The sequence below is a fragment of the Eleutherodactylus coqui genome, chromosome 11 (assembly GCF_035609145.1).
Source record: "Eleutherodactylus coqui strain aEleCoq1 chromosome 11, aEleCoq1.hap1, whole genome shotgun sequence".
In the NCBI taxonomy this organism is placed as follows: Eukaryota; Metazoa; Chordata; class Amphibia; order Anura; family Eleutherodactylidae; genus Eleutherodactylus; species Eleutherodactylus coqui.
In genome coordinates, this window is record NC_089847.1 from 128,964,866 (window position 1) to 128,992,259 (window position 27,394).

Genomic DNA, 27,394 nt, shown 5'->3' on the forward strand with positions numbered 1-27,394 from the left:
GGAGTTCAGGATCCATCTTCTAAGGCTGCTAGAGGAAACAGACACATGGGGGCACCTTCAGCCCTTGTGTGTTGAAGATGATTGGTCAAGAGATTTCTCATATTGCTTGTGAGCTGGATGTAAGGAGAGTGAGCCCCTAGAGAGAGCATGTGTGAGTTCTAATCTGTGTTTATTCAAGGCCAGTGCAGAGGTACTATCTCTTCTGTTTTTCCTACACAGGCGTCTGAAGTCTGGATCACCGTATAGCTGTACACCCTTTATTTGTCACACCCATGCGTCTCCAAGGCTGCAAGTTCATAATCTCTGAAGTCTCTTCCTCTACCTGCACTGTGAAGTCTTTTATCGAACTGCCTTGTATTGTTCCACTTCTTATTATTCAAGTAAAGTTAATACCGGGCTCTCACCGTTCTCAGAGACCCGTGGTACTACAGAACTGTCTGTGGCTGCATTTCTTATTCGCCGAGGGTCATACTGCCATATGCAGGAACGGTGGCGTCACACGTGACAACTAAAACCCTTGTTATCCTGTTTACTGGGCATTCCCTGTCCTACAGAATGTCCGAGGTGGACTGCAGTGCCACTCTGGCCTTGGCTGCGTGTGCCCCTCCGGAAAGGCGCATAGTAAATGCCACCGTGACCAGTCAGCACTCTACCCTCTCAGCTCCCCACGTACGTCAGGTGTCCGGGGTCTCCCCATGGGGCGCTGCACATGCGCTCGTCTGTAGAAGCCCTAAGGGCACTTCTAGATATAACGATTATTGTTCAAAAAAGTGAAAGGGAACGATAATCATTAAGTATGAGAATCGTTCGCTTTTCATCTGTCGTTCATTTTCTGCAGGCATAAAAACCATCATTGGCTCGTTCGCTTATCATTCGGTTTAGACCGCGCTCGTTCAGTTTTTTTCAGTCACTTATGCGGCGAATGTGGAAGACTGAGCGATGCTTGTTGCAAACTGTGGTCATATCGCAGCGTTACCGCAACCTCAGTGCCTCCTTATGAGAGATAAAGTTTGGAGTGACTCGCATGTGTATGTAATAAATAAATGTAAAAAAAAAAAATATATATATATATATATATATATATATATACACACACAAATGCCACATCGACTAGGACTAGAGATGAGCGAGCATTGCCCTTAGCGAGTACCTGCCCGCTCGGGAGCAAAGATTCGGCGGGGGGCGGGGAGCTGCGGGGGAGAGCGGGAAGGAACGGAGGGGAGATCTCTCTCTCCCTCTCCCCCCCCCCCCCCCCGCTCCCCCATGCTGACTGCCACAACTCACCTGTCACCCGCGCCGGCAGCCGAACCTTCTCTGCCGAGCGGGGAGATACTCGCTAAGGACAATGCTCGATCGAGAAATTGTCCTTAGCGAGTATGCTCACTCATCTCTAACTAGGACGTTATTACGGGGAACGTACATGATAGTTGTACACAAAAAAAGGTATTGACCCACAACTAGGACCGTCTGCATTAGAGCTGCAGTAAAGGCATTCCATGAAAGTTTGTGCGACAATTAAAATGTAGAAATGTGAAAAACTGCTAACACCAGTCTTGTGAGGGTTATGAACATGAAAACTTATATATGTATACATTTCATCCATCTGTAATATACGTTTCCGGAGGCTGTAGGCCTAAATTGTACACTCTATTCTGTGTCCTATGAAAAGGTCTGCTAAATGCTTGTACATTTAGCCTAGTACTTAATTACATTATGTAGAGGTGTAATCTTAAGTGTCCATCATGTCTCCAAAGATCCTGTTTATCTCGTTACACTGATCAAAAGGTTGTATGGAATGCTTTGTACTGCTGTCTAGGTAGGGCATGCAATTAGAATGTAGAGTGTGATGATAATCAGGGTACCAGACACGATGTCTACAAACAAACAAATAAAGCATTGTTTATAGAGAAGACAAAATCACTTACCAGAAAAACAGGTCGACCTCTGTAAAGCAGTTCAACCTCTGATACGCCTACTATTTTTTGTATAAGAATAAGTCAATGTACGAAATAAACTCAGATTGCTCTAAGACACGACCGTGATGCCTGTGTCTATTGCTTTCTCATGGTGGCTGCCATAACCACCTCTGATTTGGAGCCCCACAGCATATTAACGTAACATGGATTTTATCCCTAACATAATTGGCGCCCAACGTGGGGCTTGATGGAACAAGAGGACCACCTACACCTCGAACCCCCCCGGACCCAGATGGGATAAGGAGCCACTCGGAACCACGGATTGACAAAAACTGCGCAGTAAGGTAAGGTTTTATCTTGCCACAATCTATCCGTGCTTCCTGGCTGCTCCTTTCCTGTCCGAGGGGTAAGAAGTGCATGCCTCTTATAAATCTTCAAGCTTTTTAAGAATTCATATGGTGGGCTGAATATGCTGTGCGGGTGTTTAACTGTTATTGTCTTTATTTGTTACTTTGCATGGTCAGTGTACAGAATATGATACCCTATTGCCAATCTCTGGAAGGCATGGTATAACTTATACCAGGGAAGCCTAAAATTTTCAGGGGATAAAACCCCTGATGGGATCCTCTTATTAACATAAGAGAAGTAGTAGAGACGAGGTAAAATATGCAGGGTGAGGATGATACCCTATTGCCAATCTCTGGAAGGCATGGTATAAGTTATACCAGGGAAGCCTAAAATTTTCAGGGGATAAAACCCCTGATGGGATCCTCTTATAAACATAAGAGAAGTAGTAGAGACAAGGTAAAATATGCAGGGTGAGGAAGTACAGAATATGAAACCCGCTTGCCGATCTCGGGAAGGCATGGTATAAATTGTACCAGGGAAGCCTAAAATTTTCAGGGGATAAAATCCCTGAATGGGAGCCTCTTATAGGTATAAGAGAAGTAATTGAGACGGGGGGAAATAAGCAGGGTTGGGAAGTACCGACACTTTTAGACAAGTGAGGAAGTACTGACACTTAAAGTACTGACAAAAAAAAAAAAAAAAAATAGTAACTGACATGCAAATGTTTTTGTCTTTATGTGTGTGTATAAATGGAAGGACCTGTATGAGAGTTAGACTGTGTTATATGGTGTATACTGTCCGGTAACCAGAAACGAAATGAAGCAAAAATGACCAAATGCTGAGCCAGACCACAGGGGGTGGAGCTAGGTGATGTAAGGAGATGGGAGGGAAGAACAATAGGAACAGGTCTTGCTCCACCCTACACACAGTCCAGCCTAGGTGAAAAGTGTGTCTCCATTTTAAGTGGATGTTGGTGTATATATATGTATATTGTGGTAATGTATAGAGTGAAGGTCACTCTTAGACTCCATGTTAAGTCTCCCACTTGAACAAATGGAGTGACCAAAGGAGGGGCATCTAATTATCTAATTTTATTCCTGAGACTAGTTGTGTGAGATAATAGCCCAGGATTACCACAGTGTATATATGTATATACAGATTCGTGGAATATGTGGAATTCAAAAATATTGGGTTGTGTTAATTTGAATATTATTGAATTAAGATATTAATATGAGATAATTGTGTACTTGAAACACCTGATAAGTACTTTAGTCAAATTAATAACAAAAGTTCTATTTAAAGTGTAATTCATCTTCAATGAACAACAGTATTTTATTTGAAGAGTGTATAAAGAAAATAATAATAATAAGCCTCTTGGTATACATAAGCCGCCAGCCATTGGCCATAGTGCTGGTAAAGAGGATAAGGTATGGAAGATTGCATAAGAAAATAGTGAAACAAACAATTGTTTTATGTGTGTGAAAGAATAAAAACAATAAGCCTCTTGGTGTACATAAACCGCCAGCCATTGTCCATACTGCTGGTAAAGAGGATAAGGTGTGAATATTGGTCCCCATCCCACTTATTAGGGTCCCAATCAACTACAGTATGAACCTTTTATAGTGTCTAACTCTCTTTAAGGCGTAATTTGAACTAAGTCTTGCTCCTTGCAGCAATACATTAATAGCACTGTGAACAGGATTACGCAGAGAGTAATACACTAGTTTGTTTTAAAGGAAAATTTTGATAAACTGATAGTTGAAGAATTTCTTGTGATAATCGGGCTTAGTGTGAAAATGTCGCCTTTTAAGAAAATCCGCAATAGTACGAAAATGTCGGTAGCTAAGAACAAAGAAGTATCCGATGAATTGTTAATTATGCCAGGGTGGAATAAAGCCCCCTATAATATATTGGCCGCTGAGTGGTCGCAGTGTGATGAATATCAGTATGTGGGTAGAAATGGGCATAAGTTGTATTGTGTTTGTCATTGGGTAGCCTATTCTGAACGAATTGTGTAAAAACCGCGGTACTAAGAGTTTTTCTTATCTATACATAATTCGCTCATTATTGGAAGTCTGGTGTACAGTAAATACAATCCCAATTTCTACTTCACATATTATCAGTCCGTATAGGAATGAATAAAACCCCCCCTTAGTGAGTGTGAATTTGCAGTTTTGTAAGGTGGGGGGGCAAGTGTATTACATTCTGGGTTAATCTTAAATAGACAGCCCAGGAAGATAGTCACAGGCAGTGGAACCAGTTATACAGCTATCTGTCTGGACAAGTTTCTGTGTTCTATAGAAGATAAGATAAATTTCAAAGGGTGGGGAGTACTGGGCTTTAGAAGACCTACTTGTCTTTGCAAAGAAATCTGAATTAAGAATTGGTTATATTTGGCTACACAGGAAGTATGTTGTATCATATATATATATATATACTGTTCAGTAGCTGAAAATGAAATGAGAAAAGAATTCAAAGATGTTCTCTCATTGTCGGGTTAGTTCCCTCTTCCATCTTCACCCCCTCCTTCATCTCAATTCCAACCGTCTCCTCCCCACCCTATGCCAAGTCATCCACTCCAAGGTCAAACATTGGACTGGAGGGATGGACCTGCTGGCATTGTGGACAACAGAACCCGGATTGGAGAGAGAGCTGCCCTGCTTGCGGAGCTCCTCGGCACAAACCGGTTATGCCTATGCTCACTAGATCCTAGGCTAGTGAGTGGAAGCATGAGGACAAGAAAGAGATGCAGGGAGCGGAGGGTGGAATAGGAGCAGATGTAAAACAGGGAAGACAGTGGGAACGATAATCTAAAATTATGTGAAAGACTATTGTGGCACAGATTGGGATAAAATTAAACATAGAGAATTGAGAAGTGGTAAAATATTTTTAATTTGTCTGAAACATTGGGGAAAAAGAAAAAAAAAAACAAAAAAAAACAAAAATTTGAGAGAATCCTCCTTGTCTCTTTCTAATATCACACAAAGAGAAGGAAGAAAGTGTAAAACAATTCTATGCCCGCCTTCAACAACATTAGTCAGATCTGGGGTATAGGGGCATAGAAAAGATGGGCAAACATGTACTTAGTATGGCCTTTGTAGAAGGTCTATTGGAATCCCTAAGGTCATAGATAATAAGCCAGAGTGGAGACAGTCTGAATCTCCGGCCCTTTTTCAGACAAAAGGGCATTTATGTAACTGTCCTGCAGGCTTGGACTCCGCCTGAGGGGACTGTGCTGTTGCAATATGTTAATGACTTTCCAGCTTTGTGTTGAGGATCTGAAACATGTCAATCTGCATCTATTTTTCTTCTAAAATTTTTTTTAGCAGAAAATGGCTGCAAGGCTTAAAAAGGAAAAATTACAGCTTTGTAAACAAAAGGTTGTTGTCTAGCTCAAGAAGGCAGACATCTCACAGAACGACACAGGGCTGCAGTTCAAGCCATTTCTGTATCTTCTTCTGCTGCCAAAGCTTCGCACCTTTTTGGGACTTGTCTCATACTGCCGTCCCTGGCCTTTCATGCGACAGCAGTATTGACGCAAAAACATGGAGGACGTCCACGGTCACTTGGGTATTACTCCATGAGATTGGATCCGGTAGCCCGAGGAGCCCCCTCCTGTGTCTGTGCGGTGGCAGCAGTACAAGCAATGGTTGACAAATCTTCTGAGTTGGTCCTGGACTACCCCCTAGTGGTTCTCACCCCTCATGACATCCAGAGTATACTCACTCAAGTACAACCTAAACACCTGTCTCTAGCTCGTCAAATAAGGTTGCAATGTGCTTTGCTCATGCCCCCCCCCTTTAATATTTCTTTTCAATGGTGAACCCGGCTACTCTTCTTCCAATCGAGTATCCTGTTTCAAATGGGGGAGGGGGAGGCATAGGTGATCAAATGGGGGAGGGGGAGGCATAGGTGATCAAATGGGGGAGGGGGAGGCATAGGTGATCAAATGGGGGAGGGGGAGGCATAGGTGATCTATGTACTACAGATCAGCTATTTTTAAAAAATTTTTGCAAATAAGAACGTGATCTATTTGGAATAGAATATCAGCATGATTGTCTAGCATTGATGCAACAAGAAAAGTTTAAGTTTTAAAGAGTTATTGAAACCCCTTGTTAATACATATTTTGAGTTGTTTTTATAGATGGTACCAGGGTGATTGATGACTCCACACCAGATATGCAGTGTTCACACAACAAGATCTCTAAAAGCAGAATGCCTCCGCATGTCTCAATACAAGAAGCGGAACTGAAGGCCCTCACTGAGGCGTGTAGAGTGACAGAAGGTAACCATTTACACTGACTCCTGGTATGTATTCGGCATAGATCATGGTTACGGCCCAATATGGAAGGCCAGACATTTTTAAACTTCTGTAGGACAACCCATTGAGAATGGTGTAGCAGTACAGAACCTTATGAAAGCCCTACTCCTACCAGACAAAGTAGCAATCCTGAAGGTGAAAGCTCATACTAAAGCCAACAGTGCAGAAGCAAAAGGCAACGCCCTAGCAGACTTCAACGCAGACAGCGGCCCTCAAGCCGTGGAAGAAAGAAGAAAAGAAGATACTGACCGCACAAGTCAGAGACTATGATTTGGACTTTGATAAAAATTTGAACATTGATGTACTAAAGACATTACAGTCACAAGCCAGCAAAGAAGAAAAAGATAAATGGACTAATATGAGAGCAGTAGAACAGGGTGGCGTATGGCAAACAGTCAGTAACTTGCCTACCACGATCCCTGTACCCCATGATGGCCCAGCTGATCCATGGAAAGACTCACCTATCGAAGGCAGCTATGTTACCTACGCTTGAGAGAGAAAGGGTTGCCCCCTGGGTTCTTTGTAGCTGCTACATCATTTGTCCAGTTTTGCATGAGCTATGCCGTAAGCAACAGGGTAGAAGTAAATTGACCACAAAGGCACTTGCCAGGACCACTCTACCCATTTCAGGGATTGCAAATTGACAACATTCAGCTCCCACGTGTTGGGAAGTATGAATATGTGCTTGTTGTTGATGTTTTTCAGGTTGGAGGCGTACTCTGTTACAAAAGTAAATGAGCAGGTAACCGAAAAGAAGCTCATGAATAAGGTAATCTGCAGATACGGGGTACCAGAGGTAATCGAGTCAGATAGAGGTACACATTTCACAGGTGAAATAATGCAACACTTCATGTCTGCCCTGGGTAACTCCCAGGCATTTGACACCCCTTATCATCCACAAAGAGCCAGAAAACCATATTGCATTATAATATTTCTCTTCAGGCAATGAAACCCTGCACCAGAGGAAAACGAAAATGGTATGATACCCTATTAGGGGGAATTGGTACAGGTGTAGAGGTTCTAAACTCTATAGAGTTAGAGGTGATGAAGAATAAAATGGCTGGGGTGGGACAGGATGTTTCTAGATTGATAAATGTTCAGGCACAATGCATGCCTTCCTTGTTCCTCCCCCGATGTCTTGCATTAGGATATGATAAGGATGTATTAACGCTTTTTAATCTGGTTTTGCGGTTTAAAAGGATTTGTTTGTAAATATGAGTAAATTCATGAACTATACACAATGTAGCCTGCAATATGTATATATGATTCACGAGAGGGATAAAGCGGTCAGATGTGATGACAAATAATGAAAAATTGTGGAGAAATATTCTCAATAATGTAATTCCAGTAGCATCTTGGATACGGCCCGGGGCTGATAGTATAGAATGCTCTGATGAGTATAGCACTGGGGAAATGATTTTATGATGTAAAGGACACAAGCCTGATGTGTAAGTCTGTAGTACTACCTGTGGTGTTCGGACCGCCTCTATATGCTTTACAATACTGGTTGCCCAAGTTCACAGGTATGATGATTTATAGTGAAAATAAAACCCATGGTATAGAGAACTGTGAAGAAACACTGGATGGCCTAGCATGCGGACGGAGTACAGCCGCATATGAGCCATGTTTCCAGCAGCCTTCAATCAGCATATGTGATTGGACGGTGTTACCTGCTTCTTCTATATGCTGATAGAAGTTGGCCCCCAATATGTATATGTTCTTTGTTGCCAACCGAACTGGAACCACCAGTATGTATAATCTCACCACTCCATTATCTGGATGTATACAGAACATATCGGTGATACATTGGTTTACAGAAACTTACACATTTTTGCCAGATGCTGAAGCAACATTAAGGTACTACTGGTACCCAGATGCTATCCCTATGTCAACTCTGACAGTATCCTTGGGTAGAATTGTAAGACTAATGATAGATACTGAACACCTTTAAATGCATTTGGATGTTACTAACCTCTCCCTTATGGAATTAGAAAAATGTATGGGTAGGAGATAACCTAGTCAGCCTAGGTACTAAGATCCAGGTAGACACAGAGTATAACTGGTATGATATTTTTACTGAATGGTCACCTATTGCAGGAAAGATGATGGATTTTATGTTTCACCCTTTACTAATACTGTTTCTTTTGTTCATTCTTTTGAGTGTTTGCAATTTATGGACATTCTGTGGGATACGGAGACAAGCAAATTATCTGGAATCGCTCCCTCTACGATATCGTTAAAACAGTCATACGTAAAAGAGCAACAACAGTGGGGATCCGGCGAAGAGGATAGAAAGACCGGCAAGGGTGGCTTAGCACCCTTGATAGCACCACTACAAAGGCTCTTTTCAAGATGGACTGTTTCAAAATGGGGGACTGTGAGGGTTATGAACATGAAAACTTATATATGTATACATTTCATCCATCTGTAATATACGTTTCCGGAGGCTGTAGGCCTAAATTGTACACTCTATTCTGTGTCCTATGAAAAGGTCTGCTAAATGCTTGTACATTTAGCCTAGTACTTAATTACATTATGTAGAGGTGTAATCTTAAGTGTCCATCATGTCTCCAAAGATCCTGTTTATCTCGTTACACTGATCAAAAGGTTGTATGGAATGCTTTGTACTGCTGTCTAGGTAGGGCATGCAATTAGAATGTAGAGTGTGATGATAATCAGGGTACCAGACACGATGTCTACAAACAAACAAATAAAGCATTGTTTATAGAGAAGACAAAATCACTTACCAGAAAAACAGGTCGACCTCTGTAAAGCAGTTCAACCTCTGATACGCCTACTATTTTTTGTATAAGAATAAGTCAATGTACGAAATAAACTCAGATTGCTCTAAGACACGACCGTGATGCCTGTGTCTATTGCTTTCTCATGGTGGCTGCCATAACCACCTCTGATTTGGAGCCCCACAGCATATTAACGTAACATGGATTTTATCCCTAACATAATTGGCGCCCAACGTGGGGCTTGATGGAACAAGAGGACCACCTACACCTCGAACCCCCCCGGACCCAGATGGGATAAGGAGCCACTCGGAACCACGGATTGACAAAAACTGCGCAGTAAGGTAAGGTTTTATCTTGCCACAATCTATCCGTGCTTCCTGGCTGCTCCTTTCCTGTCCGAGGGGTAAGAAGTGCATGCCTCTTATAAATCTTCAAGCTTTTTAAGAATTCATATGGTGGGCTGAATATGCTGTGCGGGTGTTTAACTGTTATTGTCTTTATTTGTTACTTTGCATGGTCAGTGTACAGAATATGATACCCTATTGCCAATCTCTGGAAGGCATGGTATAACTTATACCAGGGAAGCCTAAAATTTTCAGGGGATAAAACCCCTGATGGGATCCTCTTATTAACATAAGAGAAGTAGTAGAGACGAGGTAAAATATGCAGGGTGAGGATGATACCCTATTGCCAATCTCTGGAAGGCATGGTATAAGTTATACCAGGGAAGCCTAAAATTTTCAGGGGATAAAACCCCTGATGGGATCCTCTTATAAACATAAGAGAAGTAGTAGAGACAAGGTAAAATATGCAGGGTGAGGAAGTACAGAATATGAAACCCGCTTGCCGATCTCGGGAAGGCATGGTATAAATTGTACCAGGGAAGCCTAAAATTTTCAGGGGATAAAATCCCTGAATGGGAGCCTCTTATAGGTATAAGAGAAGTAATTGAGACGGGGGGAAATAAGCAGGGTTGGGAAGTACCGACACTTTTAGACAAGTGAGGAAGTACTGACACTTAAAGTACTGACAAAAAAAAAAAAAAAAAATAGTAACTGACATGCAAATGTTTTTGTCTTTATGTGTGTGTATAAATGGAAGGACCTGTATGAGAGTTAGACTGTGTTATATGGTGTATACTGTCCGGTAACCAGAAACGAAATGAAGCAAAAATGACCAAATGCTGAGCCAGACCACAGGGGGTGGAGCTAGGTGATGTAAGGAGATGGGAGGGAAGAACAATAGGAACAGGTCTTGCTCCACCCTACACACAGTCCAGCCTAGGTGAAAAGTGTGTCTCCATTTTAAGTGGATGTTGGTGTATATATATGTATATTGTGGTAATGTATAGAGTGAAGGTCACTCTTAGACTCCATGTTAAGTCTCCCACTTGAACAAATGGAGTGACCAAAGGAGGGGCATCTAATTATCTAATTTTATTCCTGAGACTAGTTGTGTGAGATAATAGCCCAGGATTACCACAGTGTATATATGTATATACAGATTCGTGGAATATGTGGAATTCAAAAATATTGGGTTGTGTTAATTTGAATATTATTGAATTAAGATATTAATATGAGATAATTGTGTACTTGAAACACCTGATAAGTACTTTAGTCAAATTAATAACAAAAGTTCTATTTAAAGTGTAATTCATCTTCAATGAACAACAGTATTTTATTTGAAGAGTGTATAAAGAAAATAATAATAATAAGCCTCTTGGTATACATAAGCCGCCAGCCATTGGCCATAGTGCTGGTAAAGAGGATAAGGTATGGAAGATTGCATAAGAAAATAGTGAAACAAACAATTGTTTTATGTGTGTGAAAGAATAAAAACAATAAGCCTCTTGGTGTACATAAACCGCCAGCCATTGTCCATACTGCTGGTAAAGAGGATAAGGTGTGAATATTGGTCCCCATCCCACTTATTAGGGTCCCAATCAACTACAGTATGAACCTTTTATAGTGTCTAACTCTCTTTAAGGCGTAATTTGAACTAAGTCTTGCTCCTTGCAGCAATACATTAATAGCACTGTGAACAGGATTACGCAGAGAGTAATACACTAGTTTGTTTTAAAGGAAAATTTTGATAAACTGATAGTTGAAGAATTTCTTGTGATAATCGGGCTTAGTGTGAAAATGTCGCCTTTTAAGAAAATCCGCAATAGTACGAAAATGTCGGTAGCTAAGAACAAAGAAGTATCCGATGAATTGTTAATTATGCCAGGGTGGAATAAAGCCCCCTATAATATATTGGCCGCTGAGTGGTCGCAGTGTGATGAATATCAGTATGTGGGTAGAAATGGGCATAAGTTGTATTGTGTTTGTCATTGGGTAGCCTATTCTGAACGAATTGTGTAAAAACCGCGGTACTAAGAGTTTTTCTTATCTATACATAATTCGCTCATTATTGGAAGTCTGGTGTACAGTAAATACAATCCCAATTTCTACTTCACATATTATCAGTCCGTATAGGAATGAATAAAACCCCCCCTTAGTGAGTGTGAATTTGCAGTTTTGTAAGGTGGGGGGGCAAGTGTATTACATTCTGGGTTAATCTTAAATAGACAGCCCAGGAAGATAGTCACAGGCAGTGGAACCAGTTATACAGCTATCTGTCTGGACAAGTTTCTGTGTTCTATAGAAGATAAGATAAATTTCAAAGGGTGGGGAGTACTGGGCTTTAGAAGACCTACTTGTCTTTGCAAAGAAATCTGAATTAAGAATTGGTTATATTTGGCTACACAGGAAGTATGTTGTATCATATATATATATATATACTGTTCAGTAGCTGAAAATGAAATGAGAAAAGAATTCAAAGATGTTCTCTCATTGTCGGGTTAGTTCCCTCTTCCATCTTCACCCCCTCCTTCATCTCAATTCCAACCGTCTCCTCCCCACCCTATGCCAAGTCATCCACTCCAAGGTCAAACATTGGACTGGAGGGATGGACCTGCTGGCATTGTGGACAACAGAACCCGGATTGGAGAGAGAGCTGCCCTGCTTGCGGAGCTCCTCGGCACAAACCGGTTATGCCTATGCTCACTAGATCCTAGGCTAGTGAGTGGAAGCATGAGGACAAGAAAGAGATGCAGGGAGCGGAGGGTGGAATAGGAGCAGATGTAAAACAGGGAAGACAGTGGGAACGATAATCTAAAATTATGTGAAAGACTATTGTGGCACAGATTGGGATAAAATTAAACATAGAGAATTGAGAAGTGGTAAAATATTTTTAATTTGTCTGAAACATTGGGGAAAAAGAAAAAAAAAAACAAAAAAAAACAAAAATTTGAGAGAATCCTCCTTGTCTCTTTCTAATATCACACAAAGAGAAGGAAGAAAGTGTAAAACAATTCTATGCCCGCCTTCAACAACATTAGTCAGATCTGGGGTATAGGGGCATAGAAAAGATGGGCAAACATGTACTTAGTATGGCCTTTGTAGAAGGTCTATTGGAATCCCTAAGGTCATAGATAATAAGCCAGAGTGGAGACAGTCTGAATCTCCGGCCCTTTTTCAGACAAAAGGGCATTTATGTAACTGTCCTGCAGGCTTGGACTCCGCCTGAGGGGACTGTGCTGTTGCAATATGTTAATGACTTTCCAGCTTTGTGTTGAGGATCTGAAACATGTCAATCTGCATCTATTTTTCTTCTAAAATTTTTTTTAGCAGAAAATGGCTGCAAGGCTTAAAAAGGAAAAATTACAGCTTTGTAAACAAAAGGTTGTTGTCTAGCTCAAGAAGGCAGACATCTCACAGAACGACACAGGGCTGCAGTTCAAGCCATTTCTGTATCTTCTTCTGCTGCCAAAGCTTCGCACCTTTTTGGGACTTGTCTCATACTGCCGTCCCTGGCCTTTCATGCGACAGCAGTATTGACGCAAAAACATGGAGGACGTCCACGGTCACTTGGGTATTACTCCATGAGATTGGATCCGGTAGCCCGAGGAGCCCCCTCCTGTGTCTGTGCGGTGGCAGCAGTACAAGCAATGGTTGACAAATCTTCTGAGTTGGTCCTGGACTACCCCCTAGTGGTTCTCACCCCTCATGACATCCAGAGTATACTCACTCAAGTACAACCTAAACACCTGTCTCTAGCTCGTCAAATAAGGTTGCAATGTGCTTTGCTCATGCCCCCCCCCTTTAATATTTCTTTTCAATGGTGAACCCGGCTACTCTTCTTCCAATCGAGTATCCTGTTTCAAATGGGGGAGGGGGAGGCATAGGTGATCAAATGGGGGAGGGGGAGGCATAGGTGATCAAATGGGGGAGGGGGAGGCATAGGTGATCAAATGGGGGAGGGGGAGGCATAGGTGATCTATGTACTACAGATCAGCTATTTTTAAAAAATTTTTGCAAATAAGAACGTGATCTATTTGGAATAGAATATCAGCATGATTGTCTAGCATTGATGCAACAAGAAAAGTTTAAGTTTTAAAGAGTTATTGAAACCCCTTGTTAATACATATTTTGAGTTGTTTTTATAGATGGTACCAGGGTGATTGATGACTCCACACCAGATATGCAGTGTTCACACAACAAGATCTCTAAAAGCAGAATGCCTCCGCATGTCTCAATACAAGAAGCGGAACTGAAGGCCCTCACTGAGGCGTGTAGAGTGACAGAAGGTAACCATTTACACTGACTCCTGGTATGTATTCGGCATAGATCATGGTTACGGCCCAATATGGAAGGCCAGACATTTTTAAACTTCTGTAGGACAACCCATTGAGAATGGTGTAGCAGTACAGAACCTTATGAAAGCCCTACTCCTACCAGACAAAGTAGCAATCCTGAAGGTGAAAGCTCATACTAAAGCCAACAGTGCAGAAGCAAAAGGCAACGCCCTAGCAGACTTCAACGCAGACAGCGGCCCTCAAGCCGTGGAAGAAAGAAGAAAAGAAGATACTGACCGCACAAGTCAGAGACTATGATTTGGACTTTGATAAAAATTTGAACATTGATGTACTAAAGACATTACAGTCACAAGCCAGCAAAGAAGAAAAAGATAAATGGACTAATATGAGAGCAGTAGAACAGGGTGGCGTATGGCAAACAGTCAGTAACTTGCCTACCACGATCCCTGTACCCCATGATGGCCCAGCTGATCCATGGAAAGACTCACCTATCGAAGGCAGCTATGTTACCTACGCTTGAGAGAGAAAGGGTTGCCCCCTGGGTTCTTTGTAGCTGCTACATCATTTGTCCAGTTTTGCATGAGCTATGCCGTAAGCAACAGGGTAGAAGTAAATTGACCACAAAGGCACTTGCCAGGACCACTCTACCCATTTCAGGGATTGCAAATTGACAACATTCAGCTCCCACGTGTTGGGAAGTATGAATATGTGCTTGTTGTTGATGTTTTTCAGGTTGGAGGCGTACTCTGTTACAAAAGTAAATGAGCAGGTAACCGAAAAGAAGCTCATGAATAAGGTAATCTGCAGATACGGGGTACCAGAGGTAATCGAGTCAGATAGAGGTACACATTTCACAGGTGAAATAATGCAACACTTCATGTCTGCCCTGGGTAACTCCCAGGCATTTGACACCCCTTATCATCCACAAAGAGCCAGAAAACCATATTGCATTATAATATTTCTCTTCAGGCAATGAAACCCTGCACCAGAGGAAAACGAAAATGGTATGATACCCTATTAGGGGGAATTGGTACAGGTGTAGAGGTTCTAAACTCTATAGAGTTAGAGGTGATGAAGAATAAAATGGCTGGGGTGGGACAGGATGTTTCTAGATTGATAAATGTTCAGGCACAATGCATGCCTTCCTTGTTCCTCCCCCGATGTCTTGCATTAGGATATGATAAGGATGTATTAACGCTTTTTAATCTGGTTTTGCGGTTTAAAAGGATTTGTTTGTAAATATGAGTAAATTCATGAACTATACACAATGTAGCCTGCAATATGTATATATGATTCACGAGAGGGATAAAGCGGTCAGATGTGATGACAAATAATGAAAAATTGTGGAGAAATATTCTCAATAATGTAATTCCAGTAGCATCTTGGATACGGCCCGGGGCTGATAGTATAGAATGCTCTGATGAGTATAGCACTGGGGAAATGATTTTATGATGTAAAGGACACAAGCCTGATGTGTAAGTCTGTAGTACTACCTGTGGTGTTCGGACCGCCTCTATATGCTTTACAATACTGGTTGCCCAAGTTCACAGGTATGATGATTTATAGTGAAAATAAAACCCATGGTATAGAGAACTGTGAAGAAACACTGGATGGCCTAGCATGCGGACGGAGTACAGCCGCATATGAGCCATGTTTCCAGCAGCCTTCAATCAGCATATGTGATTGGACGGTGTTACCTGCTTCTTCTATATGCTGATAGAAGTTGGCCCCCAATATGTATATGTTCTTTGTTGCCAACCGAACTGGAACCACCAGTATGTATAATCTCACCACTCCATTATCTGGATGTATACAGAACATATCGGTGATACATTGGTTTACAGAAACTTACACATTTTTGCCAGATGCTGAAGCAACATTAAGGTACTACTGGTACCCAGATGCTATCCCTATGTCAACTCTGACAGTATCCTTGGGTAGAATTGTAAGACTAATGATAGATACTGAACACCTTTAAATGCATTTGGATGTTACTAACCTCTCCCTTATGGAATTAGAAAAATGTATGGGTAGGAGATAACCTAGTCAGCCTAGGTACTAAGATCCAGGTAGACACAGAGTATAACTGGTATGATATTTTTACTGAATGGTCACCTATTGCAGGAAAGATGATGGATTTTATGTTTCACCCTTTACTAATACTGTTTCTTTTGTTCATTCTTTTGAGTGTTTGCAATTTATGGACATTCTGTGGGATACGGAGACAAGCAAATTATCTGGAATCGCTCCCTCTACGATATCGTTAAAACAGTCATACGTAAAAGAGCAACAACAGTGGGGATCCGGCGAAGAGGATAGAAAGACCGGCAAGGGTGGCTTAGCACCCTTGATAGCACCACTACAAAGGCTCTTTTCAAGATGGACTGTTTCAAAATGGGGGACTGTGAGGGTTATGAACATGAAAACTTATATATGTATACATTTCATCCATCTGTAATATACGTTTCCGGAGGCTGTAGGCCTAAATTGTACACTCTATTCTGTGTCCTATGAAAAGGTCTGCTAAATGCTTGTACATTTAGCCTAGTACTTAATTACATTATGTAGAGGTGTAATCTTAAGTGTCCATCATGTCTCCAAAGATCCTGTTTATCTCGTTACACTGATCAAAAGGTTGTATGGAATGCTTTGTACTGCTGTCTAGGTAGGGCATGCAATTAGAATGTAGAGTGTGATGATAATCAGGGTACCAGACACGATGTCTACAAACAAACAAATAAAGCATTGTTTATAGAGAAGACAAAATCACTTACCAGAAAAACAGGTCGACCTCTGTAAAGCAGTTCAACCTCTGATACGCCTACTATTTTTTGTATAAGAATAAGTCAATGTACGAAATAAACTCAGATTGCTCTAAGACACGACCGTGATGCCTGTGTCTATTGCTTTCTCATGGTGGCTGCCATAACCACCTCTGATTTGGAGCCCCACAGCATATTAACGTAACATGGATTTTATCCCTAACAGTCTTATGGAGTCACTTGGCTTTTTTTCTTTGACAGTTCATGGTGGAGCGTTCACAAAGTGTACGGTAGAAAATTGGAGTATCATTTTTTTTTTCTACAGGTTGTCATAGCAACAGAACACCAGATACAGGCGTCCTGCTTTGCTATTACAAGCGATAAGGCATTGCTGGACAGAAGTCCTGCAATGCTTTATCATAGCGATCATAGGTGTTACTGGTATGATGCAAGCCCCCTACAGGGACATAAAAAGTGTAGAAAAGAACCCTTTTTGTGTTTTTTCCTCTATTAGTATAAAAAAAACATTTTAAATTAAAATCCCACATATTTGGTATCGTCATATCCATAACAACACGTACAACAAATTGAACACACTTTTTATCCTGCATGGCAAAAAGCGTGAAAAAAAACTTAAACTGAGGCAAAATGCTTTTTTTTCTTCTCACTTTAGCTCCCCCCCCCCAAAAAGAAAAGTGATCAAAAAAGCCATATGTACCACAAAATGGTACCCATAAAAACTTCAGCTCGTCACGCAAAAAACAAGCTCCATTCATGAAAAAATAAAAAAGTTATAGAACTCGGAATGCAGCGATTTAGAAAAAAAATTATTTCCAAATAAGAGGTTTTTATTGTGGAAAAACCTGAAGAAAAAGAGAATTTTGGTATCACTGCAGACGTACTGACCCACAGAAAAAAAAAAGGGTCATTTATACTGCATAATCAACGCTGTAAGAAAAAAAAAATGGCAGTATTTGTGTTTTCTCTCCCTGCTATCATAAGCAAATCAATAAAAGTTTTACAATATATTCTATGTCCCCATTAGGGCTCCTTTGGCCCTGATGACATCAGATACTCTCTACCGCAGTCCCATTGAAATGGAGCGCTAGTGCGCTCGCACGACCGATCCTCCATTCAGTCTCCTACTGACTGCGGGGGGAAGTGAAGTGACAAGTAACGTTGGACATACTGGTATTGGCCTTGGAATGCCTCGCCCATTGTTTTCATGCTGTGCGATGTGGGCTTTCCCATTGGAGTGAATAGGAAACACCTGCGATCATATCACACATGTGAAACATGCGTGTAAGGATCGCAACCTTACACAAGCGATATGATTTTTTCTAATCAAAAACACACTTTGCATCGTCATGAAAATCGCACATTGGCAAACGTGATATCAGTCTAAGTTCCTTGGTGAGATATCACGCTCGCCCGTGTGGATGTAGCCCTAATAGAGGGGGGGGGAAGCAACCATATTAACCATTTAATGCCCAGATCCCATGTGCCCTCTGCTCCTCAATATCCCATTGGCCTTATCACTGAGGCAGAAGAATCAATGGGGATTTAAGAAACTATCACTGAATGTATTGAGCTTCAAGAAACAAAACAAACAGACGACAACATTATAGGGAAGAGATGGAGACCCTGAGGGTGGATCCACCGCCCTTTGTCCTAAATTATAGCGGATTACACCAACACACACAGATCTAATGCAAAAATTAAAACTGGGCCCCTTAAATACGACAAAATGATAAATCAGGGACCCCCACTTGTCCAGAACCCATCAAGGGTAAGAGTCCACATAAAAATACATGTAAGCCCCTGATCCTCACAAAGGAGGGGTCCCAGAGGGGTCTATCCAGGTAAAAGTACAATAATCACCGCAGCGATGTGCACATAAACGGGCTTGTTTTGGTGCGTATCTGCACATTGTACAGTACTTTTTGCGCACGCGGGGGCCAGTTCACACACCTTTCCGTGAATTAAAAGTCGATTTAACCAAATGAGGTCCAGATGTGTTCTTTTCCCTGCTGTTTTGCGGAATATTTCACACCTCCCCTCCCGTATTTGTGCACCTCCCATAGACTCCTATGGGGGCCTTTGCTGCACAAAACACAGAATGATAGAGCGTGTCCCATTGTTTTCTGAGCGCTTTAAACACGCCCGTGTAAATGAACCCACTGGAATATAATGGGTTCCAGTCTCTGTGTCTGCACTTATATTTTGTGTGAGCCTACGTAAATACAGAAGCCCCAATGCTGAGGTGCCCCTCGGTGAGGACGGGTGTGACTCCCACGCCCTACAGATATAAATACCATGTATTACACGGTTGCCCCCTGAATCCAGCGGACGTTATCTAATGGCGTAAACACACAACTGTGATTGCGGAAGGTTTTGCAGCTGTGAAAGCGAAGCGAAGACGTTCGTTTTAATGTTTCGTTTTCACAGGCGTGTTTCTCGTGTGACATTCCTACGTCCTTGCCCGATCTTTCTCACACGTAGTTTTTATATGGCAAAAAAGGATAGGTCTGGCCATGTTTTCGGAGACGCACGCCATAGCGCAAAGCTTGAACACTAGAAAAGACCTTTGATTGCTTCACGTACAAATACGTTCTGTTGCAGTGAGCGTATTTGCACATGCGCTCGTGTGAAGGAGTCCCGGGGGCGCCTCTAGGTATAATGATAATTGGTAAAAATAAGTGAAAGTGAACGATAATCATTAGGTGCGAACGCAGCCAGCGACTGAACGGTGAACGAGAATCGTTCGCTTTACGTGCGCCATTCATTTTCTTCAGGCATAAAAACCATTGTTGGCTCGTTCGCTTATCGTTCGGTATAAAGAAAACGCTTATATATCTGTATATACGTGTGTGTATATATATTCACACAAACGCCACATCGACTGCGACATTATTATGAGGAACGTTCATGATAGTTGTACGAAAAACCACTAATATCGCTGTAATAAGTGAAGTGGAACTACAAGTCTCAGCTTTCCCGCCTCTACATTAGATATCATCAGTATGAGCAACTAGAAGGGGAAAAAAAACCGTAATTATCTCCATGGTAACACGCGAGCTCCCGTCACATGACCTTACTAAAAAGCCCGCACCAAGACTACATTTCCCAGAAGGCCTAGCGTGACAGCTTCCAGGTTGCGTTCATGAAAGGGGCGGAGCTTGTGACTTGTTACTTGCTGCTTTCCGTAGATTTTCTTGCTTTGGCGTAAAAGGCCGCGGCGCCGGAGTGAGGGTAACTATGACAACGCCTCCGGTCCTCTGGGCCTCAGTAGGGGACGTTCTATAGTCTTTATTGACTGCCGTGCAGCTCCGGTTCGTTCAGGGGTCCATGTGCTGAACATTACCGTAACCGTCATGGCGCTCCCAGCCTCGTGGCCTGTCACTGCCTCCTCTCCTGCCAGTTGTGTCCCCCATAGTGACATATTGGGCATCTTATGCCAAGTGATGACAAAGGGCAGGAGCGCCGTCCCCTTGATATATCACACATTGTCTCACCGTTGCATTATTTGGCGCAGTAGAAGTCACATGACTAAAGATTGCCGCGCCGCCGCCGTCATGAGCCACGAAGACGCAAATTACTGCGGCAAATAGCTGCAAGACCGCCCGACCCGCTGACCTGTCGCACCGCCGCCAGATTCACTTACATGATGAAAGCAGCGAACACTGCGCCCCCAAATCGTCGCTGTACTCCCCGGAGTCATGTGACAGGACGCGGTTACACGAACGGCGAAAAGTCTGCCGCTTCCTAATATATCGCGAGGGAGATTTCAGAACATTTTCTTGGCATGAGAGGTTGCAAAGTTTTGCGCAGGTTCAGCTCGTGCAAACGTTTTTTGCTCCTTTTTCATTGGTTTGTGTACATAGTTTTCCCCTGAATTGTCCGGAGGGCCGTCCGCCTGGAGCGACGCGTTTATATATGATTTACGCCAGAAACGGACGTAAATTATACCAGACATCTGCGCCAGCGCCCGGGTATCTGCGTGAACGGAAGACGGAGCCGAGGTGCGACTAATATATGAAGGGTGCGCGCCTGTTCCTATACCGGATGCATCGACGGGATAACGACGCCGTACGGACCGCCGCTCTGAGTAAATCCCCCCGCAGTGTTTACATTCCTGTATGTTCGTATCTCTGCTGGCTGTCGAGGAATGGAAACGTGTGGCTTACTGCTGCGTGCCGACAAATCCCCAATCTCGCCATGAATACACGCCAAGATAGTGCAAGTCGCATTTTTTTTTTTGGCGCTGCGAGTAGCCAACTAAGTGTAAAGTTAGTTACCGCGCGTTTCGTGCGCAAAACTCACCCATGGGAGTAATCTCTCCGGCCGCTCTCACACGGGCGCTTGGTTTTTTTTTGCTGGCTATTTTGCTTGCGTCAAGTGCGCAGCGCTAAACCTCCATTTATTCCGATGGGGCCGCCATTACTGGTGCTTTCGTGATGCGTATTATATGCGCGCAAATTTACAAGCAGCGTGTCTGATTTTTGACATTTAATAGAAAAAAATAAAGTATTTCTCACAAACCGCCTATAGAAATGAAAAAAGGCAGGAAATGCGCAGGAGCAGACGTAAGCCCAGGGTCACATGGCCGTAAGAGGAACATGCTGCGCGGCTTCCTCAGCCTTTTACCGCTGCGAACCCGGCTGTGAAATTATACTGCGCAGGACCGTGTATCCACACAGGCGGTCCCGCAGGCCACTTGGTTTTTTTCCTGTTAGTTTATATTTCCTGTGCCGTCGCTAAGCAATGATGCGAATACCCGCAGCCCGTACACAACGTAATGGCGGATTGGCTGTGGGTATGTAGGTGAAGATAGAGCGCAGTGGGCTTTATCGCGTGCGTGTGCGTGCGTGCGTGTGTGTGTGTATATATATATATACGGGAGAATTAAACATTACGTTTTATTTTCCTCCCGCTGATTACGCAATTCTAAAATGATGCTAATGGGATCTGAACTGCGTTAGGTAATGCAGGTAATTGCCTCGAGCTACCGCGTATCGAGCGGGCGGACAGCGCCCGCGGAATAGAAAATGGAAAAAAAACGTAATTCCAACATCTTTCTTTTACCGCATGCACGCTGTAGCAAAAATGACGCAATAGCTTTTCTCCGCGGGTCGGTACCATGGAGTTGTTTGGGGGCTCAGTTTTCGCGGGGCGGCCGGTGGGGTCTCTTGGTACCGTGTTGGAGGACATACGGCTGTTTAATCGCTTTTCATTCCTTTTTATCTTGGATACAGGGTTTTGGCATTGTGTATTTTTATGGCGATGTTCACCATGTGGGGTCAATCATCCATTATTTTGATAGATTGGACTTTTACGGACGTAGCGGTACCAAATATGTTTGCTTTTTTTTATTTTTAGTATCCATTTTTTTTTATAATAATGAAAAACTTAATTTTTCATGTGTTTACTTTTCTTTTTTTTAGTCCCGATAGGGAACTTGAACTTGTGATCGCTTATACCATATACTGCAATACTTCAGTATTGCAATATATGGTATTTCTGCTAGCATTCTATTGAGACAAGCCAAAGTCCTGTCCTAGTAGCCAGAAATGCATGGCTGCCCTGGGGGCTTTCAGAAGGCGCTGGGCTGCCATGACAACCAACCAGCACCTTGCGATGTCATTGCAAGGGGGCGTTCGGGACCCTCGGACTCCAGTCAGGGCATCTAAATGCTTCTGTCAGAATTGACTGTGGCATTTAAAGAGTTAACAGTGCCGCTCAGCATCACGGTAGCCGCCGTCTGTGGAGTGGGATCCGCTCCGTACAAATCCCGACACCCAATAGCATCAAGAGGTTAGGGCCTTTTTGTATGGCCCAATGATTGCGCAACAATATCCATAGGAGGATGTCTTTGCCTGACCGACCGTCTGTGTGAAGATGCCGCCGGTCAGCCAGCAAACGCCCAATCAGCACATCAGTGACTGAAAAGACCATCACTACTGACAGCGCGTCGTCCTGTGTGATTGGGGGTGTCCTTCCGATAGCGATGAAGCAGTACGGGGAGACGAGCGATCACACGGACAATTGTCCACTGATTACACCACTTGGTGCTAGGAAATGGCAGGTAAGTATATCGTGTGCTGACGGAGATCTGCCAAAAGCAGTAATTGCCTCAAGGGGCCAAACCTATTACCGGGAATCTATCATTCCCTGTTATCAGCCACATCAGGTTGTCAGCAGACTCATTGTAATGGCATGGGGAAGTCTGGAAAGATGCCTAATAACTCCAGTGCAGAGATCCTTCGGATATATATATATGCGCTGTGTCATCATGGTGTATACACGTATTGGGACGCACATATAGGGTGATACAATTTGATTATGTTCCCATTTTCCACCTGGTGTTGGCCGCCTTTATCCTCAATGACTGCAGTAACTCCGCGGTCGCTTCCCACCCAATTCCATAGATGTGTGCAGGGATTTGCCTCCGTTCCTGGAGGAGCTTCAGATGGTGATGGGCTGTTTGGACGCACAGATATGGCATCCTAGGTCATCCCAAAGATGCTCGATGGGCTTGAGATCCGGACTTTGGGCCAATGAAGTCTGCAGATGTTCTGCTCCCCCACACTGCGTGCCGTATGACATGGCGCTCGTCATGTTGGTGGAGACAAGGAGCTTTACCAGTGTATTACCACAGGGGAGGTGATGCCACATTGTCCGGGATGTCTCTGTACCCATTGGTGGTGAGGATGGACTTCACTATAACCAATGGTCCTCGTCCTTCCCAGCAGAAACGCCCCCACACTATTACAGAACCTCCAAACCTCACTGTTGGGACGATGCAGTCGTAGAAACCGCTCTCCAGACAACCGCCACACCCAAGTGCCGCCATCTGATCGAAAGATGGTTACTGTGACTCATCTGTCCACTACACTTGCTTCCACTCACTTACAGTCCAGCGCTTCAAGCCCCATCGCAGGCGCCGCTGTGCATCCACTGTTGTGTGCCGCCACTCGTCCATGGTAACCCTTCACATGCCATTCCTTACGGAGGGTTCTGGTGGTAATGGATGTCCCAGCGGTCTGTGAGACCCCCTGTGAGAGGGCAGACGATGTGTGTGTGATGTCTTCACAGTTCATACAAGGCTTCGTTGTCCATGTCCGTTGACAGGGTCTCCCTGAACGTGGCGGCACCGCACACACTGGATGGTCTCCATCTCCCAATAACATGGCCAACAGTGGACTCTGGAAGGTCTAGGAGATGCTATGTCCCGTACTGATTGGCTGCTGACATCCCCCCACCAGACCCCGTTGTCAGCTCTACACCTGGTGACATCCCCCCACCAGAGCCCGTTGTCAGCTCTACACCTGGTGACATCCCCCCACCAGACCCCGTTGTCAGCTGTACACCTGGTGACATCCCCCCACCAGACCCTGTTGTCAGCTCTACACCTGGTGACATCCCCCCGCCAGACCCTGTTGTTGGCTCTACACCTGGTGACATCCCCCGACCAGACCCCGTTGTCAGCTGTACACCTGGTGACATCCCCCGACCAGACCCCGTTGTCGGCTCTACACCTGGTGACATCCCCCCCGCCAGACCCCGTTGTCAGCTCTACACCTGGTGACATCCCCCCGCCAGACCCCGTTCTCAGCTCTACACCTGGTGACATCCCCCCGCCAGACCCCGTTGTCAGCTGTACACCTGGTGACATCCCCCCGCCAGACCCCGTTGTCGGCTCTACACCTGGTGACATCCCCCCGCCAGACCCCGTTGTCAGCTCTACACTTGGTGACATCCCCCCACCACACCCTGTTGTCGGCTCTACACCTGGTGACATCCCCCCACCAGACCCTGTTGTCGGCTCTACACCTGGTGACATCCCCCCGCCAGACCCCGTTGTCAGCTCTACACTTGGTGACATCCCCCTTCCAGACCCTGTTGTCGGCTCTACACCTGGTGACATCCCCCTGCCAGACCCCGTTGTCGGCTCTACAGCTGGTGACTTCCCCCCCGCCAGACCCCGTTGTCAGCTCTACACTTGGTGACATCCCCCCACCAGACCCCGTTGTCGGCTCTACACCTGGTGACATCCCCCCACCAGACCCTGTTGTCGGCTCTACACCTGGTGACATCCCCCCACCAGACCCCGTTGTCGGCTCTACACCTGGTGACATCCCCCCACCAGACCCCGTTGTCGGCTCTACACCTGGTGACATCCCCCCACCAGACCCCGTTGTCAGCTCTACACCTGGTGATATCCCCCCACCAGACCCTGTTGTCGGCTCTACACCTGGTGACATCCCCCCACCAGACCCCGTTGTCAGCTCTACACCTGGTGACATCCCCCCACCAGACCCCGTTGTCGGCTCTACACCTGGTGACATCCCCCCACCAGACCCCGTTGTCGGCTCTACACCTGGTGATATCCCCCCACCAGACTCCGTTGTCAGCTCTACACCTGGTGATATCCCCCGACCAGACCCCGTTGTCAGCTGTACACTTGGTGACATCCCCCCACCAGGCCCTGTTGTCGGCTCTACACCTGGTGACATCCCCCCACCAGGCCCCGTTGTCGGCTCTACACCTGGTGACAACCCCCCACCAGACCCCGTTGTCAGCTCTACACCTGGTGATATCCCCCCACCAGACCCTGTTGTCGGCTCTACACCTGGTGACATCCCCCCACCAGACCCCGTTGTCGGCTCTACACTTGGTGACATCCCCCCGCCAGACCCCGTTGTCGGCTCTACACCTGGTGACATCCCCCCGCCAGACCCCATTGTCAGCTCTACACCTGGTGACATCCCCCCACCAGACCCCGTTGTCAGCTCTACACCTGGTGACATCCCCCCACCAGACCCCGTTGTCAGCTCTACACCTGGTGACATCCCCCCACCAGACCCCGTTGTCAGCTCTACACCTGGTGATATCCCCCCCACCAGACCCCATTGTCAGCGCTACACCTGGTAACATCCCCCCACCAGACCCCGCTGTCAGCTCTACACCTGGTGACATCCCCCAACCAGACCCTGTTGTCAGCTCTACACCTGGTAGCATCCCCCCGCCAGACTCCATTGTTGGGATTGGGGGGGGGCAATACTTTTGTCAACATAATACATGTGTTGGATGTGTACCCACCTTGTACATGTTTGCAAATCAATGATGTCTTTCCTCTTAAGCCTCATGCCCACTATAAAAGTACGATCTGTGCGGATTTCTGCAGCCGATGCACTGCCGGTCGCCATTAATTTGATTTTTTTTATGGCTTGCGGGAGATCATAAGCAATGAGTTGAATGGACCCATCCGCGTGATCCGCAGTATAGTGGAGCACGCTGTGTTTGTTTTCTGCACGTGAAATCTGCAAATCCAATGAAATCACATCCGCGGGTGTTAAATTCAGTCTTATTGACCGCGGACGGCCGATGATTCCTTACGGGCAAATTTGACTGCGGAAAAATGCGTGGATTTGCTAATTCTATGTTTCTAGTGGACATGAGGCCTAAGTCATTCTGTAAACCTGCAGCTCTCCAGCTGTTGTAGGACTACATCTCCCAGCATGCTGCAACAGCTGGATTGCTGGGAGTTGTAGTTTTGTAGTCTCTTTTGAGCTCAGCTATAAACAATGACCCTTTTGTGCCTCATCCGTGTTTTTCTCTCTTGGCACTACAAGTCCCACCATGTGAGGGCAGTCTGAGACTTGTAGTTCCCTGAACCACATGTGACTCCATCAGTATATTTAACCTCTGCTCAGTTCTATCTGTTTCTCATCCGAAGGTCATCATGTCAATGTCGCACCTTTACGGTAAGGATGAAGACAGCGATGGCGTGGAGATGGAGAGCTTTCAGATCACCGACTGGGACATACAGAACGAGTTCAATCCCAACCGCCGGAAGCACTGGCAGACGAAGGAGGAGGCCACCTATGGCATCTGGGCAGAGCGAGACTCTGATGACGAGAGGCCAAGCTTTGGTGGCAAGAAGTAAGTGCAGACTAGTTTGTACTGAGGTTTAGGCCCTTTCTTTGGGTGCGTTCACACATGGCGGATTTTGGTGCAGATCCAGACCCTACATCCGTATTAAAATCTGCACACTTGGTTACGGATCTGCAGCAGATGGCATCCTTCCATTTCAAGGGGTGAAGACTGCTGTGGACCGGTGACAAAATCTGTGCCAAATCATATAAAGTATTAGAGGATTTGTAAGTCATATGAAATGAAAAAAATCTTGAGCCGTTTTTGGGGGTTACATGGTGACCTAGTATGTAAAACTGAAAAAAGCTACATGTCCATTTAGTTCCTGATAAAGTACTAATGACCTGTTCTCACTATTCTGTCATGTAATTATTTATTCTATTTACCGTATATACTCAAGTATAAGCCAAGTTTTTCAGCACTTTTTTTTTATGCTGAAGAAGCCCCCCTTGGCTTAGGCCTCATGTCCACGGGGAAGGAGAATCTGCAGCAGGTCCCTCCTGCCCCGTGGACATGAGCGCTGAAAATAAGAATAAACTTACCCGCAGCGGACCGGGCAGCTCTTCTCTTCTTCACGGCCAGATCTTCTTTCTTCGGCCGGCGGATGTGCTCGGCACGCCGGCAGTGTGCCGCTCGCATGCGCTGGGCACATCCGCCGGGCCGAAGAAAGAAGATCCGGCCGTGAAGAAGAGAAGAACTGCCCGGTCCGCTGCTGGTAAGTTATTCTTATT

General features: G+C 44.7%; 1 protein-coding gene across 1 annotated transcript in view; it reads left to right on the plus strand.

Annotated features, from left to right (window-relative positions):
* TFIP11 (tuftelin interacting protein 11) overlaps window positions 1-27,394 on the plus strand; it is a 115,300-nt gene that overhangs the window by 67,248 nt on the left and 20,658 nt on the right. Inside the window, exon 2 of the mRNA XM_066583513.1 lies at window positions 26,467-26,672. Within this exon, the coding sequence (XP_066439610.1) occupies window positions 26,473-26,672 (200 nt within the window). The 5' untranslated portion in view covers window positions 26,467-26,472. The remainder of the gene's footprint in view (window positions 1-26,466; window positions 26,673-27,394) is intronic.